Source organism: Lepidochelys kempii, chromosome 5 (genome assembly GCF_965140285.1).
Source record: "Lepidochelys kempii isolate rLepKem1 chromosome 5, rLepKem1.hap1, whole genome shotgun sequence".
NCBI classification, from domain to species: domain Eukaryota; kingdom Metazoa; phylum Chordata; order Testudines; family Cheloniidae; genus Lepidochelys; species Lepidochelys kempii.
The window spans coordinates 69,990,203-70,008,454 of NC_136384.1; the positions used below are offsets into that span (position 1 = coordinate 69,990,203).

At 42.9% G+C, this 18,252-nt stretch overlaps 1 protein-coding gene across 2 annotated transcripts in view; it reads left to right on the forward strand.

The window, feature by feature from the left end:
* The first annotated feature begins 164 nt into the window (after positions 1–164).
* MAN2A1 (mannosidase alpha class 2A member 1) overlaps positions 165–18,252 on the forward strand; it is a 207,821-nt gene continuing 189,733 nt past the window's right edge. Inside the window, exons 1-2 of one of the 2 annotated variants that reach the window (XM_073344670.2) lie at positions 165–845; positions 13,521–13,781. In XM_073344670.2, the coding sequence (XP_073200771.1) occupies positions 711–845; positions 13,521–13,781 (396 nt within the window). In that variant the 5' untranslated portion in view covers positions 165–710. Of the gene's footprint in view, positions 846–13,520; positions 13,782–18,252 lie in introns of those variants that run through there. The other variant, XM_073344671.1, reaches the window with a different exon arrangement.

Consider the following 18,252-nt stretch of genomic DNA (forward strand, 5'->3'; position numbering starts at 1 on the left):
CGGCGGAGCGGAGGGGGTGGCAGCACCAGCAACGGCCGCGCCCCCAACGGTCAGAGGGGCAGTCGCTTCTCCTCCCACCCCTGGGTTCAGGGCCCCTCCCCTGTCTCTGAGCGCTGGGGGCGGCCTGCTGCGGCGGTGTGTCACGCGCAGGCCCCGCCCGGTCTCGGTGCGTGCGGGGGGCGGAGCGCGTTGCTCTCTGGCGGCAGCAGCAGGGGCCGGTGCTGGTCGGCCGCGGGCTCCGCGCTCTCAGAGCTCAGTTTGCGCGCGGCGCCGTCCCTGTTGCCAGGTCTGTGGCGCGGGGCAGCGGCGCTCTTGCCAGGAGGCGGCGGCGGCGGCGGACTTCGGCGCCGCTCAGAGGCAGCCCGGGGGAGCGGAGCAGCGCAGCTGGGGTGCTGCGGGGGTTGGTCCCGCAGCGCCGCCCCTCACTCCTCTGCTCGGAGATAACTAGTCGCGGAGGTGGGGGGAAGCCTGCTCCGCTCCCGGAAACTCTCGGCGTCTCTCGGGCAGGTGGCGCAGGGGGAACTTCGGGGATTTGGGGCCGTCGCGTGAGGACACCCGCAGCAGCTTCCCGGCCGGAGGAAACTTTTCCCTGTGAGCCGCGGCAGGCAGCGGGCCCGGTGGAGCCAGCGAGCGCCCCCAGAAGTTGAACGAGCGCTGTCCGAGCCCCGGCCGGGGAGCTGCTGGGCGGCGGGGCCCCGCTGCCTGCGGGCATGAAGCTGAGCAGGCAGTTCACGGTGTTCGGCAGCGCGATCTTCTGCGTCGTGATTTTCTCCCTCTACCTGATGCTGGACAGGGGCCACTTCGACCATCCAAAAAGCCCCCGCCGGGAGGGCACCTTCCCCAAGGTGAGCGGGGCAGAGGGCACCGGGGAGGGCGCTGCTGCCGGCGGAAGGGGGCGAGTTCCGGGCAGCGGTTTTAAAGGGTGGGCGGGCGAGTTACTCGACTTTCCTTTCCCCCCAGTGCTGCTGGCTGGAGGTGCGACAGCCGCCTCCCCTGCAGGTGCCCGGGGGGCAGGTTAGGTCTAGCAGCTTCCTGAGCGCTGTGGAGGAGGTGTTCTGCCTTTGGGGCATCAGCCCCGCCTCGTGAAACCTTAGCGCCAGCTGGGTGCTGGGACTGGCGGACGGTCAGGGTAGGGGGTGCGGGGCTGGGCTGAGTTCCCGTATTTGTGTCGTTCATGCGCGGAGTAGGGAAGAGATCGGTGCAATGAGAACTACCCACTCTAGGTTTACAAACGTGCATTTGAAACTGCAGTTGTGGCATTGGCGCAGGACCAACAGTGTCTCTGCTGCTGCCCCTGCTGAGTGCAGGCACACATCTGACCTGTGGTTGACTTTATCGGTTTATGTCGGCGTGGGCAGCTGGTCAATAAGGAGTTAAGGGAACATAAAAAACCCAGTCTTCATTCCCGAGAGGCTTTCTGTATCAATGAAATTAAAACAGTTTGTCAGTGGAGATGTCGTCCTGTCTGCTGTTAGCCGTTGTGTAGGAAAATGAACCTGTTAAGTTTTGTTGTTATAGGGGTTAGTTTAGGTGCAAACCACCTGTTTGAGAGGAGGACCTAATGCCATAGTGTCTTCTAAATGTTGATTTTGTTTGCAGCAGATATGTAACTGAGGTAATGTAAAATGTCATACTGCCTAGGTTAGCTGTGTGGTGCTCAATTATGTGCTGTTCATCTTAACTGTGCAAACAAGACTTTTCTATGACCTAACAGCTTAACTCATGTTCTGTAAAGTTAGTAAGTAGAACCAAAGATGTAAGGTTTATTCTTAAGTGCTAGTTCTCAGAATCCAGAAGTTCAAATAATTGTTAAAGACATTATTATTTGTTTGTTAATTTTTATCCTTGAGTTCAGCTGTCTGGATCAACAGGTAGGTCTATTCTAAAGAAAAATTGATTTTGTATTGGTCTTTTTTTTTTTTTTTTTTGTCCCCTAAGAGTTACTTTGGGCTGTTTACTGGCTATTATTCATAACAGCATTGCATGTTACATGAGGATTATAAAGTACAGAAAGGCATTTGTAGCCCTTCACTTTTTCTTGCTTTTTGTGTGGGAGAGAAATTTAAACGCTATTTACATTGTGTTACTGTTGATCTAGGAGATATTTATCTAGAAAGGAAAAATGTGGCTTGCAGTTCAGTTTAAAAAAAAAAACAAAAACCTAAACCAACAAAAAGAATCCAAACTGGTAAATGAGTGATTGAGAATTTGTGTATTTCTGTTGCTTTAATATGGAAAATTTTTAAATGTTACAACCAGTATAGAGTCCTGAAATACATATTCATATTTCTTTTTGATGTAACTAAAAGGAACAGTGCTTTTCAAATAAGGTGGTGTGCTTTCAAACTGCCACTTAAAACAAAATAACCACCTCCCCTCACTCTTTTGTAAAACAGCAGAATACTGACATCATATGTCTGCGGAAAGATAAAACCCCTGTTGCCTTTTCAGTAAACTGTCAAGATAAAGTACAAAAGGTCAAGCAAAAGGCACAGCATATTTATATTTTCCCTTATTTTCAGAAACAAACCAAAAATTTCCTTTAAGACCCCAAGAAAGTTGAAGTAAACAGATAAATCTTCAAATGTTTTATTTAAAAAAAATAAAATGCCTTCTTTCTTGAGTACAATGTCTTAACTGTTCAGTTACTGCTAAAATAATAGTAGTAACAAACTAAAAAGAACAGGGGGGTAAAAAGCAAAACATTGACACCACTTGGGTGTGAAAGAAGGGTACAGACCTGCTATAGTCTCTCTAAATCAGGGATCAGCAACCTTTGACATGTGGCCTGTCAGGGAAATCTGCCAGCACATCCCTTAGCCTGCGCCGCTTCCCGCAGCCCCCAGTGGCCTGGAATGGTGAACTGTACACGTGGGAGCTGTGATTGGCCGACGCTGCAGGTAAACAAACCATCCTGGCCCATCAGTAGATTTCCCTGACGGGCTGCATGCTAAAGGTTGCCAATCCCTGCTCTAAATTTAAGTTATGGATTAGAGTCTGACCACAAACTTTTCTGGAAGGAAGGGAGAGAGGAGAGAAGGATGCAGATACTGCGAAGTAAACGGCTAAAGTCCAGAAAAAATGCCAGAAAAGGAACATGTTTGTTCATTTTCTTTTATATCGTCATACAGTAATTTCAGGGCCTGAAAAAAATTAGGACATGTAAGTGAATATGAAAGATTTGGCGGGGATTCTCATTGTCCACAATCAGTACCTTGGTGTTGGGATTCCTGCCAGTGTGCTGTATCTCACTTATTTTAGCATTTGGATAGCAGATATGTAAATTTACAGTTGCCTCCCCCACCAACCTATTCTGGTTCCTAAAAGAGAGAGTATTTCTCTTCTCCCTACTAGGGCCCCCGGCCTCCAATATCTTGTTTGCTGTGGGGGGGGAGGAGACAGTGTTTTTGCTACTCTTGCTAATAGCATCTAGGGTGGTTCTCTCTTACTATAGTATCCCCACCCATCCTGTAGTTTGGGTCCTTCTGAGTGGAAAGCTTCAGTTCTTGTTTCTGCTGCTTATATTTTATTTCCCCAAGCAGTTACAGATGAAACTGATGTTGTTTTTGTCAAACATTTTTTTTGTTGTTGCTGCCCACAGGGTTTTGAGTAGTAGCAGTGAAAACTGAAAAGACTAGTAGTTTTGCACTTTATTACAATTTGGGAAAGCTATGACACTTATCAGGCACCCGTTAATCCCAGTGATATGTTAGCTTGAGGTTGATATGAAAGTTGAGGATGTGAGGCAAAAGCCACCAGCAAGATTTAAGGACAACAGTCCTAGTGGCACCTCAACTGACTTGATTTTGTCAGTTCACTGTTGCTGTCAGGGTTCAGAATAGCATCTGTTAAACTGACCAGTGTCTTGTCAATTTCATGCTGCTGCTGCAGTTTTGAAAAGCAAGAAATAGCAGTATACTGTTTAGGGCCGGGCTCAGGGACATAACACACAGTATTTTATTAACATTTGGAAGTTTATCTTCACAGATGTTAGATAATTAATTTTTATAAAAACCAAAAGCTGCTGCAGAAATTGATGGCTTAGATCTCTCTATTTGCTTCCTACTCACCAGTGGTGAATTAACTTTTCCAGCCCTGTGTCCAGCCCTGCACAGTGGCCAGAAATAGTATGGATGCTTCAAGTTTCATGCCCTCAGGGTTGTGAATTGTGACATTTCCTTCTCCAACCCCGTATGGCTGAGGCTGTTGTCTAGGTAGAGAAACTGAGATCTTTGCAGGTAATCTCTTGAACAGATTTGGTTGTTTCTGTGTTCTAGAAACTAGAATTACCATAAAGCAGATTTTCATTGTATTTTCTTGAACTCTATATGACCTCTTCACCTATATTAAATCATCTCTACGTCTAAATAGGTTGGCTGACATGTAAACCCGAAACTCCCTCAGTATCCATATCCTCCCCTCAGCATGTTTACCTGTTAAAACTTCAACTTGCCTTATCTACACTAAAATTTTAATGTTAGTTAACACGTTAGCTAACACATGCTAAAAATGCATTTTCTTCCTAGTGAAGACAAGGACTTTGTCTTCATTACGGAAAAGTGATTAATATGTTCGTTAGTATAAGTTAAAATATTCCTTTTTTCTAAGTGTAGGAATGGCCTTTGTTTACTTAAGTTGTAAATCTTCAGGGCAGACATTCTCTTTTCTGTGTTTGTATGGCACCCAGCACAATGGAGCCCCAATCCCAATTTGAGGTCATTTGGCACTTCCATAAAATAAATATTTATTACTGATAATAATTAGTTAAAATTGTCTTGTGAACAAGATGGTCCTAATGACAGTCTGATGCTTAAATTGCTGCCCTGTTACAATGACTAACATGAAGTAAGTAACAGGCTCGTGAGTATTGGATGTGTGTGGTGGATTAATTGGAGGTTTTAAAGATTATAGCCTCAGTTCTGTTTCTGCCAAACTGAGCTAGTTGCAGGAATATAGGATGACAAAGGTGGCTGCATCTTTGCATGTCGTGGTATTCTTGGCCTGGCTCCTAGTAGATGTTATACTTTGCTTCCATGAGCTGTCCACCTGCTGAGAATAGCCAGAGTGCAAAGGTGCTCCTCCTCTCTAGCATGTTCCCTGTGCTGGGAGAGGGGGAGAGGAAAGCTGTCCTGGAAGCTTTTCATTGGCTTGTGAGCCCCCTTTATGCTGGGGCCTTTCTCTGGGTGGTGCTTCTGTGTGGTTTGTAACCCCTCTCGTGCTGCAGGAGCACTATGGAAAGGCAGTTGAAAACCAAAATTTGGGCCCCAAGTGTTTGAATTGCACGCCAAAGCAGTTAGATCACCAAAGAAAATAAAGTGGCACAAGCATAACACACCAATCCCAGAATACTGACTCCAAGTGGACTAGTTTAGGTTTTGTTCAGTAGGCTTTAAGGTAAGCATATTATTTTTACACCATATTACTATTTTTTTGGCCTCTTCTTTCCCAGGCCTGTCTAAAGTTTAGCCTTTCTGGTCCTAGGATTCAGAACTCCTCCCTTTTTAGTGCTTTAATCTGCAGTTAGTTGTCATTTCCAGGTAGCTTGAAGTCAGGGATAATTAAAAGCCTTAATCTGGCCCGGGCTAGCTGACTCCAGCTCATGGGGCTTGGGCTGCCTCAGGCTGCGGGGCTGTTCAATTGCAGTGTCGACAAACAGGCTCAGGCTGCAGCCCAGGGTCTGGGACACTCCCACCTTGCAGGGTTCCATGGTCAGCCTCTCTAGGTTTCTCCTCTCTCCAAGTTGCTTTATGGCTGCTATAGTGTCTTTCCAGATAATGCAGCTAGGGATTCACTCTATAGAGACTAAATTTTAAGCTCTCTTGTACAGGTTTCTATCTTGATTTAAGGTTAGTTTGTTAAACTGTAGGCAAGGGCTGGAGTGCTGCAGTAGTGTGTATATCCAAGGAATGTGTCTGTCTGTCTGTCTCTCCCTCTCTCTCCCTGGTAAATAATAGGGCAAGGTTCCTCTCACAGGCATAGTTATGTGAGAATTGTTCATCATGCTGTCTTAGTCAAATTTAGGCCAACACTCTCTGCTCACCATTGTATAGTGGCAGAAAATCTAAAGAAAACAAATCATTCAGTGAATCTTTCATCTTAGTCAGTATGGAATCAGTAAGCCACACCACATGAACTATACAATCCTTGGATATACCTATGAACTCTGCATTGACTTCCAGTATTGGAAGTGCCCTAAAGTGACTGAGTTGGTAAAAGGTATGATTTTCTGAGTATATATTCAGCTACAAAAACCTCAGACCTATGGCAAGAGGAAAGACAAAATAAGAGATACTTATTGCAATACTATATATAATCCCTTTAAAATGTATATTCTTGTGCCTGACTGGCTACTGAAAAGTCATCATGAAAGTTTCAGTCCTGACCCAAAATCTGCTCTTAGCATGATTATTTTATATAAAAAGCGTTGTTAAGAAAATATTAAAGCTGCACAGTTCATAGAATATCAGGGTTGGAAGGGACCTCAGGAGGCCATCTAGTCCAACCCCCTGCTCAAAGCAGGAGCGATCCCCAATTAAATCATCCCAGCCAGGGCTTTGTCAAGCCTGACCTTAAAACTTCTATGGAAGGAGATTCCACCACCTCCCTAGGTAACGCATTCCAGTGTTTCACCACCCTCCTAGTGAAAAAGTTTTTCCTAATATCCAACCTAAATCTCCCCCACTGCAACTTGAGACCATTACTCCTTGTCCTGTCATCTGCTACCACTGAGAATAGTCTAGATCCATCCTCTTTGGAACCACCTTTCAGGTAGTTGAAAGCAGCTATCAAATCTCAACTCATTCTTCTCTTCTGTAGACTAAACAATCCCAGTTCCCTCAGCCTCTCCTCGTAAGTTATGTGTTCCACTCCCCTAATTATTTTTGTTGCCCTCCGGTGGACCTTTTCCAATTTTTCCACATCCCCACACCACAAGAAGGATGTGGATAAATTGGGGAGAGTCCAGCGAAGGGCAACAAAAATGATTAGGCGTCTGGAACACATGAGTTATGAGGAGAGGCTGAGGGAACTGGGATTGTTTAGTCTGCAGAAGAGAAAAATGAGTTGAGTTGAGATTTGATAGCTGCTTTCAACTACCTGAGAGGTGGTTCCAGAGAGGACGGTTCTAGACTATTCTCAGTGGTAGAAGAGGACAGGACAAGGAGTAATGGTCTCAAGTTGCAGTGGGGGAGGTTTAGGTTGGATATTAGGAAAAACTTTCACTAAGAGGGTGGTGAAACACTGGAATGCGTTACCTAGGGAGGTGGTAGAATCTCCTTCCTTAGAAGTTTTTAAGGTCAGGCTTGACAAAGCCCTGGCTGGGATGATTTAACTGGGGATTGGTCCTGCTTTGAGCAGGGGGTTGGACTAGATGACCACCTGAGGTCCCTTCCAACCTTGATATTCTATGATTCTTGTAGTGTGGGGCCCAAAACTGGACACAGTACTCCAGATGAGGCCTCACCAATGTCGAATAGAGGGGAACAATCACGTCCCTCGATCTGCTGGCAGTGCCCCTACTTATACATCCCAAAATGCCATTGGTCTTCTTTGCAACAAGGGCACGCTGTTGACTCATATCCAGCTTCTCGTCCACTGTAACCCCTAGGTCCTTTTCTGCAGAACTGCTGCCTAGCCATTCGGTCCCTAGTCTGTAGCTGTGCATTGGATTCTTCCGTCCTAAGTGCAGGACTTTGCACTTGTCCTTGTTGAACCTCATCAGATTTCTTTTGGCCCAGTCCTCCAATTTGTCTAGGTCCCCCTGTATCCTATCTGTACCCTCCAGCGTATCTACCACTCCTCCCAGTTTAGTGTCATCTGCAGACTTGCTGAGGGTGCAATCCACACCATCCTCCAGATCATGAATGAAGATATTGAACAAAACCGGCCCCAGGACCGACCCTTGGGGCACTCCGCTTGATACCGGCTGCTAACTAGACATGGAGCCATTGATCACTACCCGTTGAGCCCGACAATCTAGCCAATTTTCTACCCACCTTATAATGCATTCATCCAGCCCATACTACTTTAACTTGCTGACAAGAATACTGTGGGAGACAGCGTCAAAAGCTTTGCTGAAGTCAAGGAACACCACGTCCACTGCTTTCCCTTCATCCACAGAACCAGTTAAGTACTCCTGTGAGAAAATGCAAGAGCTAAGATTTCACAAGTAATCTGAATTCTGATCCATCCTGCATATGCACTTAATTATATGTTCCTGTACACTCTCAAATATGGTATGGTATACATTTCTGTAACCTTAGATGCACATGTAGCATTTTTCAGTATTTTTTTAATTACTGGCCCATAGTGAAATTAATCTCTTTTGACTTAGACTTTTTATTCTTTTTTAGGTATGTATTTTAGTAATTTTGTCAGCACTCAAGTACTCTTCAACCATCAGCACAGCTTATGTTGCTTGTCTCAGCACTGAATTGTACCTACGTTCACTGTTAACTTAGTTTTGAAGTTAAATGGCCTGTATTAATTAGTACATGTTCACTGTCATGATTGTGGTGATCCCAGGAGTCTGTGTACCACTTATGAAATTGTTGTCATGGAATGCCTCTCTGTGAAATCTGCCATTTTGCAGACCACATACAATATCCTTACCAGACCAGGGACAATGGATTGGTTGTTGGACCTCTATTATGGTGGAAACACCTTGAGACAAAAGGCTGGCTCCTACCCTTTAGAATTGATTTACCAGGGGAGAGGTTGCCAGGAAATGAAGTTACTTGCTAAGGGTAGTCACCTGTTGAGGCCGATTAGGAGCCACCTGACAAGGGAAGCTGAAGGTTGTAAGAGAGAGCATCTCTTAGTAGCCATGGTAGAGAGAAGAGACCAGAGATTACATATTCTGGATGAGAAGTCACATGAAGGAGGGCAGGGGCCATAGGAAGGTCCTTAGAGGACTCTGGCATATGCCCAAATTACGATTTGGAGTGGTTAGGAAACGGAAGCAGGGAAAATGCATATAGGTTTGTTTATTATTTTGTCTAGATCTGTATATTTCTTATGCTAAGTAATTAGTAATGGTGCTCTAGAATTCTGTGCAAAATCTGTTTTCTTTTTGCTACTGTGTAGCCCTGAAGAACTAAACTGTAACCCAGAAAGTTTAGGCCTTCAGTGGAATTCTGGGGAACGTTTGAGCTTTTAGGGAGGGTTCGGGGAAACAGTACTAGTTTCAGGACCTAGATATTGTACCATGGGGTACCCACAGCCAAGAGATGTCAGACACGAAGTCTGCACCTGAGTGCTTACCAGGAGGTCCAAAGCCAGGGACAGTGCCTAAACTCTTCCCAGCTTCCAATAAGCTAAGGGCATGTGGGATTCAGGTTTTGGCTTTCCTCACAGCAGTCTGGAATCTGTTACAGATCTGTTACAGTAGTATGCTGTCTAAGTGTGGTTTAGGGTTTAGGTTTTCAATGAGCTTTCTGGTATACAAAGTATTATACAGTGCTACAAAATGGTACATGTCTGTGTGAAAGGATGTAGAAAAATTGTATGATTCTGTATTTGAGAAACAGTTTGAATACCAAACTTTAGTGTATAACATGTGTTCCCAAGAGAGCTGAGTTAAGGTGGTTGGTGCATATAACCTTAACATTTCAGGTTTCAGAGTAGCAGCCGTGTTAGTCTGTATTCGCAAAAAGAAAAGGAGGAGTACTTGTGGCACCTTAGAGACTAACCAATTTATTTGAGCACATGCATCCGATGAAGTGAGCTGTGGCTCACGAAAGCTTATGCTCAAATAAATTTGTTAACCTTAACATTGTCATTTCTTGACTTTTGAGTGCTGAAATGTGCAAGCATAATCACATTTTGGTGTGGTATACTCGAGGCTTTAAGAGTGAAGAAGACCACAAAAAGGGTCTTAATTTGCTAGAGCTTTGAAACTCTGCTGGATTGCACCAAAAAACAGCCCCCCCTTCCACCCCAAAAATTGGCAACAGCACTTACAAATTCCATAATGTGAAACTCTTCAAATGAGTATCACAGGAGTGGCTTGCACATATGCCTAAAATGCTGTACAGGAAGGAGTCTCTCTTTTGCAAATCTTTGGAGTTGTGGAACTCATAGTCCATTGCAAATCTCACTAAAGTGAAGTAACTATCTATAATGCCTATCTATAATACCTTCACCACAGGGACTGAGCTCATGTCTCATGCTCATGCACGCTTCAAGTAAACTTTTTCGATTATAGAGGAAAATTAGCCAAGTATGGGCAGCATAGCTTTCAGTAGCTACACTGTTTATGGGCTTAGTGAAAAATGATGTACATAAGTACATTTTGTACATATGATTTTTAAAAAGTCATAACTTGGTCAAATAAACATCACTAGAACACTGAAAATTCCCAATTAGAGCTATTTCCGTGCCAAACTTCAACTGTCTACTCCAAGCCATTTCAACTAGACAGCTTTTAAAAAGTACTCAAGTTCCTAAAAGTTGTAATAAAAAAAAATTGTTGGACCATATTTGCTCACACTTAAAAATAACATCTATCAGGTAGAAACTGAGCCTGGAAAATAGCTTGAAAAGTGAAAATTTCAGAAATTATGAAGATGAGAATGGAAGCAATCATCCAGACTTATCTATAGTGGTGGCTGCTATATCTGCTTTAATATAGAGCAATAATATTGTTTTTGTCTGCCCTGTCTCCCCCCAAAAATGCGTTAGGTGAGAGGCAAAGTAGAATCTTGCAGTGTTGCACTAGTCAACAGCAAAAAGAAACATTTTGTTATAGAATCTACATTAAATTTAGAACTCTAAAGAGTAATATATTAAAAATAATTTCTCTATTTGTTGCTTTCTTACGTGTTTCACCTTTTGGTAGGTTTATTTTTGCCTTCTGCTTTATCTTAAAATATGGATGTCAGTTTTAAGGTGAAACTATAGAAGAAAAATCAAGATCCTTGTTCTGCAATTCGGGGTTCTCAGGGTATGACTTCACTGCAGAGTTAACCTGTGCTTTACTGGGGGTTTAGCACAAACCTTTTGCCCGGGTTTGTATATGCTTTGAATCTGGGCATGTTGCCTGTCTTGAGGTATAAGTTAGTCTGGATTTTGCTTTAAAGCAGGCTCTAACCCGGCAGAGATTTTGTCCTCAGATGTTCGTCTTTTGTACCACCAGAGGGCATGGGACTACACTTATTTTTCTGCACAGTACTCTTGTCATATACGTATCGATTTTCTGTTTGTTTGGGAGTCATAACCTTTATAGATATCCAGGATACTGTTTTGGTGGGGTAGGCCTGTATCCCTGTTTGGTTAATCAATCTGTAATATATGGAAGGATGGAAATTTGGTCATCGTCACAATACATTTTGTAAACATGATAAAAAAAGTGGAATATTGGCAGGGCAACAGCAATGTTATCTGTTTGTGAAGCAGTGAGTAGAAAAAAAAGTATTCTGCTAAGAAAGTTACATTTTAAAATTTAGTATTCAGAGAAGGTTAACTTAAACAGGCTGAATGAACACATTCTATTTCAAAAGAAACTACGTAGTCCAAAAAATGAAGAGGCAAACTGGAAAAGCTTATAAAATTATGAAACAAGTCTTCCACATGATTGCAAAGAACTGCTATTGTAAGGTTTAAAAGTAATGAAAATGCCTATACAGGGTAGTCAAAAAGGCCATTTTGTCTTATTTGGATGAGGGATGGTCCTCATGGTACAAACTCATTGAAAGTAAACAGAAGTCAGGGAATTACAAAAAAGACTCTATGCCTCAGAATTTAAACAAGAGGCCTATGGCTTAGTGCAATAGTTGGAAAAAATTTAAGACTTTGTCTACACTGGCACTTTAGCCGTTAAAACTTTTGTTGCTCAGGGGTGTGAAAAAACACGCCCCTTATTGACAAAAGTTTTAATGACGAGAAGCACTGGTGTGGATAGCTGCACTCCCGGCAACAAAGCTACTGCCCCTCATTGGAGGTGGTTTTATTTTGTCACCGGGAGAGCTCTCTCTCAGCAATAAAGAGTGGCTACACAGTGCACCTTACAACGGCATGGCTACAGCAGCACAGCCATACTGTTGTAAGGTGTGCAATGTAGACATAGCCTAAGCCTCCTCAAATTGAAGTATAGATCTTTGCACTGTTTTTTCATGTTAAGGAAACAATTTGGGCCTTCAAAGGGATATGGAGGAGCATGTTTCAGGTGAATGGCAAGAGCAAACATTCTATTTGGAGTTCTCATTGATTTTGAGGATTGTCTGTCCTTTCTGCCACTGAAGGCCCTGATGCTGTTCGTAGGACATTGAGGCTTCATCACTCATCTTAAAAATGAATGCTTGTATAGTTCAAGTAAGAATCCCTTTGACAATTTCTGTTTTATAAAATAGAAACAGAAAGGTACCAGCAAAAATTTGAGCATTAAGTTATAAACTCTGCTAAAACAGGCAGATCACTAAAAAGATTAATTAAAGGGCAGTTGCTCTGTGACAGTATTAGCTATGTGCTGAACATAATGAACAAAGTTTAGGCAGAAATCTTGACCTGTACTATTTTTTTGATGTGGAGAAAGGTTTTTGTCAAAAACGACTTATGAATTCTATACTTTTGGGATAGGTCAAGGCTTTATTTAAGAATTTGTTTAAAGTCCCTCTGTCCCTCAACCTTTCTTATTGATCGTGGAACCTGTGGACCCAAAATACTAGGGTAGAGATAAAACTTGGGGGAAAAAATTTAGTGAGCAAAAATATCCAAATGTGAAAAACTCAAATGATGCCATCTAGCCTCTTGTGATTGTATAAAACATCTTCTCCAAAAATTATTGGAGCTTAAAAATGTACTGCCTACTTGCTAGCTGGAACTGATTTGAGATTAAGGGAAGGGGCAGAGTGGTCCAAGGGTTAGCACCTTGGTAGGAATCACAGCACCTTTTGCTTCAGATCCCACCAGCCAGTCTAAGATTATTGGCTGATAGGTATGGATAAATGTATTGTTGTCCTTCTGTTTTGTCTGGTTTCCACTCACCCTGTCTTCCTGGAGGAAGGATTAGCCCATTACAGAATGCAACCTACTGTATTGAAAACAGATTTTTTCTTCAGATAAAGACATGGTAGTATATGCAAAGGCCAGGTTTTTTGGAAAATTTTGATAGGCATGAAGGAAAGTTTTAAATTTGAAATTCCTGACTAACTTGTAATTATCTACCATGATTAATTTGGTATTTGAAACACAATGTAGCTATTTTGTCATTGTTGAATATCCTTTATATTGTTGGTTAAACATTGTCGCATGAGTTCAAGTTTATAGCAAAGTATAGGACATGTTTTGTTGCTTTGTTTTTCTTTCAGGTGCTGAAGTTTCCATGTAGGAATACAAGATAGTTAGGAACCCTTTTCCATAATTAGTTCTGTTTCTCTAAGTGAACACAAAATAATGGTGTATTCAATAAAATGTTTTTGTCAGAAAATACCACTTTAGCAGAATTGAAAATTGAATTCCAAATATTTAGATTTGCAAGGAAATTATCTGAGGACTAATAGAATTTTAAATTTCTTTCAATACAGGGCCAACTTTCAATATTACAAGAGAAAATAGACCACTTAGAACGTTTGTTGGCAGAAAATAATGAGATTATTTCGAACATAAGAGATTCTGTGATCAATCTGAGTGAATCTGTGAAGGATGGTCAAAGAAACCCAGAGGCCATAAATTTCAGTCAAGGATCTTTTTCCGAGCTTCTGCCATCTGCTCTAGTATCCCTCACAGTTGATCCTGAGGATTGCTCATTTGCTTCAAAAAGTGGAAGTCAAGATTCAAACGTACAGGTAAGCAGCATGTAAATAAATATTAACATTCCTACTGACAAGAAATCTAACCCTGATATACCACCTGGCACTGCAGAACACTACTACTAGGTCACAAAATCTACCATCTAGGTGCTTAAATTCTGATAATTTATTATCAAACATTAATACAGATTATTTAGGTCTGCTCGGGCCTATTTTTAAAGCCTGACTCGAGCGTGTCAAGTCCATTTCAGACCTGACCGAAACCTGACTCTTCTCCCTGAATCTGTGTGAGTGCTGCCACTGCCTCTTGGTCCTCAGGCTTGGCCTGATGGGATTTTCCGCTCCCCATGCCCATGATCCATCTCTGGATGCCTTCTGCTGGTGGAGTTGGTGTGGTGGCAGCTGTGTGCCCTGCTCCTGATGGTCGTTGCTGCTTTGCTGCGCTATGAAATGAGAGGCGCTGCGACTTCTGAGTTGGTATTGGCAGGAGTGAGGCACGCAGCTGCTGCTGCTGCTGCACCAAACACGCAGGCAACAGAAGATGATCAGAGATTGTTTTTAGACATGACCTGACCCAAACCTGGTACTTGTGGTCAGGTCCTGTCGGGTTAAGCTCTAACTGATTATACTTTGGAAATATAGTAGGCTCTACAGGTGTGTGTTGGGTTGGTTGATTTTTTTTTTTTTTTACTCTTCTTCCATCCTACTCTCAAACTTTTCTGAAATTGAACCACTTGAATGGAATTATGGAAACTTCTCCTGTATGCTGCTTTTAGAGATGAATGGCAGAGGTGAGATTTTTTTTGAGGGGAGGCAGTGCATGTGTAAGAGGTGGAATTTTGAAGAAGAAAATAAATCTTGGATACTGTATCTTTTTTTGAGAACTGTTTGTTTTTTTGGAATATTTATGTCTCAAAAATTGGCCTAGAAACTGGGGCTTGACCTTCCAAAAGTGATTAATACCCACTTGTTCGGTTTATTTTATTGTGGGCTCTGGGTGTTCAGCATCTTTTAAAGTCATATCCTACAAGTTAAGTTTATTTTAGTGATCAGTGAGGAATGGGATCTTTGGCTACTTTTTGGAAAAATTGTGTGGTTACTTTTAAAGAGCAGGAGAACCTGAGGCCTACTCTGGATTATTCAGTTCTGAACGCTGTGTTATTTTGGACGTCTGGTGCGGCTGTAGATCCTGTATGCAAAGATTAAATTTTGTGAAGTCTGTATCCCAGAGAAGCATCTAGAAGTCAGTCTCTTTACAGCAACAATGTCCAAGAAACACTTGACTCTTGATAACTTAAATGTAGGCATAACAACATCTGTAATTGCTGCTGTACCTATTACAATACTTATAAACCCCTCCGGGATCCTGGTAGTAGTTCATACTATATTAATGCTTCACCTATAGAGAGAAATATATTCATAGTTTAAAATCAGTAATCTACACAAGTATAATACATTCTAAGGTTATCAGACAAAAAAATTAATTAAGCTAGTAATAAGGTTATAAATATACATCAACACTGGTAGCAGAGGGTAGGGGGAAAAGTTTTAAGAGCACTGCAGTTTTAGAAAAGTTGTCAAAACTGGAAACATTAATAGAATCATTTTGATAATTGTCACAGTTCGGCTCAACTACACTTGCAGTTCCACTCTGTGTAATCACTTTTTTAAGGCAATGACTTTTAGGCTTCTGGCTCCCCCACCTCTCTTGGGCGGAGACACGTATCTCTCTGCTTCAGAAGCAAGGTTTTTCCAGGCTGCCCTGTTCCTTTCCTATACTGTCTGTGTTATTCACCAGCAGGCCAGACTACCTAAACAGGCCTGCTTATAAGAATTCTTCTTAAGGTGAAAGTGTTACAGAGAAAACATACCAAAAACAATAAAAGAACCTCCAAGCATGCAGATAAGCTTCCCAGAGATCACCCTTCCTCCCCAACTTCAGCAGGGGCTCTGGCAGGAGTCAGTCCTTCAAACCTTACCATGGGGGTTTTCTATAGGGTTGCCAGGTTGCCGGTTTTTGACCGGAATGCCTGGTCGAAAAGGGACCCTGGTGACTCTGGTCAGCACAGCTGACCGGGCCACTAAAAGTCTGGTTAGCCGTAGTGGCCAACTCCACGTGGCTCTTGGAAGCAGCTGGCTTGTCCTTCAGGCTCCTAGGCACTGGGGCAGCTAGGTGGGCTCCGTGCGCTGCCTCTGCTTGTGGCGTGGTTGCCACCCCGAGCACCAGCTCCGCAGCTTCCATTGGCTGGGAACTGATGGCTGATGGGAGGTGCAGGGGTGGCACTTGCGGAGTTCCCGGCCACCTCTGCGCCTAGAAGCTGGAGGTACGTCGCGGCTGCTTCCAGGAGCTGCCTTAGGTAAGTGCTACCTGGAGCCTGCACCCCGGCCCCCTCCCACATCCAAACTTCCTCCTAGAGCCCGCATCCCCTCCTGCAGCCCAAACACCTCATCCCCAACCCCACCCCAGAGCCCGAACCCTCAGCCGGAGCCCTCAAACCACCCTTACACCCAACCCCCTCCCCCAGCCTGGAGTCCCCCATGCACCCCAAACCCCTCATCCTTGGCCCCACCCCGGAGCCCACACCCCCAGTTGGAGCTCTCACCCCCTCCCACACCCAAATCCCCTGCCCCAGCCCAGTGAAAATGAATGAGCGAGGGTGGGGGAGAGCTAGTGATGGAGGGAGGGGAGATGGAGTGAGTGGTCAGGGCCGGGGGTGGGGCAAGGGTGTTTGTTTTTCTGTAATCAGAAAGTGGGCAACTCCTAGTTTTCTATGGTTACAAGTTCATAGCAGCTCAGAACAAGCACACTCATGAATAAATCAAGTCTCTCTTGTATGTCTCCTCAGGGTATAGCTTCCAGAGTTGGGTCTGGTGGTGGGTATTAGCATTCACCCCCCAGGAATTTCCTAGGAAACCCACTTAATTTTGTTTGTCCAAAAATTACTTCTTGCCTGGCACATTGTTTAAAATAGTTCCCTTTGAAGCTCATAACATTTTTCAAGGTTTACATTGGCCACATTTCCCCACTAGAGAAGTTGCATCCAATCTCACAATGTATACGTTTTTCAATTGATACTATAGAGTCCAAAGATACTTAAATGTAATTCAATAAGATTTTTTCAAGGATATAGCTGGAAATTGCCCTGTTCGTCACAATAATCTAATCTAGGCTTCTGCATCAGACAGGTTGGAGAATTTAGCCCAAGTTCTGGTTGAACTAAATCATACCTTTTAGAGAGACGTTGCCTTGTGTGACGCATGACCAGAAAGGGTTAAGCATCCTTCAGGATAAATAACACAAATTCAACCCTTAAAAACATATGGATAGATAATGTTTGTATTTTTGTATATTTACATATATATTGGTAATGGTCAACAGTGTAGTCAAACAGCCCCTGTCTGTACTGTATTCTGTTAATTCAGAGACCAAAAGAACATCTTAACATTTAAATGAACTGTAAACCTAGGATATCGCTGTATTCATCTCTTTAAAATGTATAGCAAACCACCTGCAAATGGTGGAAAAATAGGCAGTTTCCTTTTGTTAATCTGTGTGAATAATTACCAGAGATGCTTAGGAAATGAGTGCCTGTTGTTCACAGAGGGACTCCAATCTGTCAAAGAAGGCCTGAAACTATATAAAAATTGGCTTGGGTCTTGATCCTGTCACCTCAGATCTGCTTGAGGTTTCATGCAGGGGAAGCCTAAGCCATAAGGACAGAGATCCCAGTTCCGATGACTGCTCTGAATATAAGCATTGGACTGTAACCTATGGACTATTTCTGAAAGAACTCTTTGCATCTACAGAGCTCAGCATCTCTGGTATGAATCTGAATCTCAAGATTGTACTTTTGTCTATGTACACTGATTTTTGTTTTAACCAACACTTTCTTTTTTAAAATAAATTTTAGTTTAGTTGATAAGAATGGGCTATAAGTGTCTGTTTTTTGGTAAGATCTGGAATATTCATTGACCTGGGAGGTTGTGTGTCTAGTCCTCTGGGATTGGCAGAACCTTTTTTATATGATGAATAAGGTTTTCATTAATCCTCATAATTTTGACTTGAGTGGGTATACTAGAAGCTGTTTTGTGCTGGCGTGGTAAATATAAGTATTAGAATATTCACCAGCTTTGGGGATTGCCTGACCTCAGCTGGCTCCCCTGGGATTCCAGTCACATCTTGATTTAAAGATTACCCTTTAATCATCTCTTGGATAAGATAAAAGATTAAGCTACTTAATCTCTCACTATAAGGCATGTTTTCCAAGTCTCAAATCATTCATGTAGCTGTTTTCTGAACCCCTTCAGTTTTTACATATATATATTTTTTTGAAGTGTGGGCAGCAGAACTGGACAAAATGGTCTCACTAATGCTGTTGACAGAGATAGTACCATCTCACTTATTCCTACTCAGTATTTCCTTGCTTTTACACAGAGGAATTGTGTTCGTACCCTTAGTTACAACTAGGGCTGTTGATTGATCTCAGATAACTCACGCAATTAACTA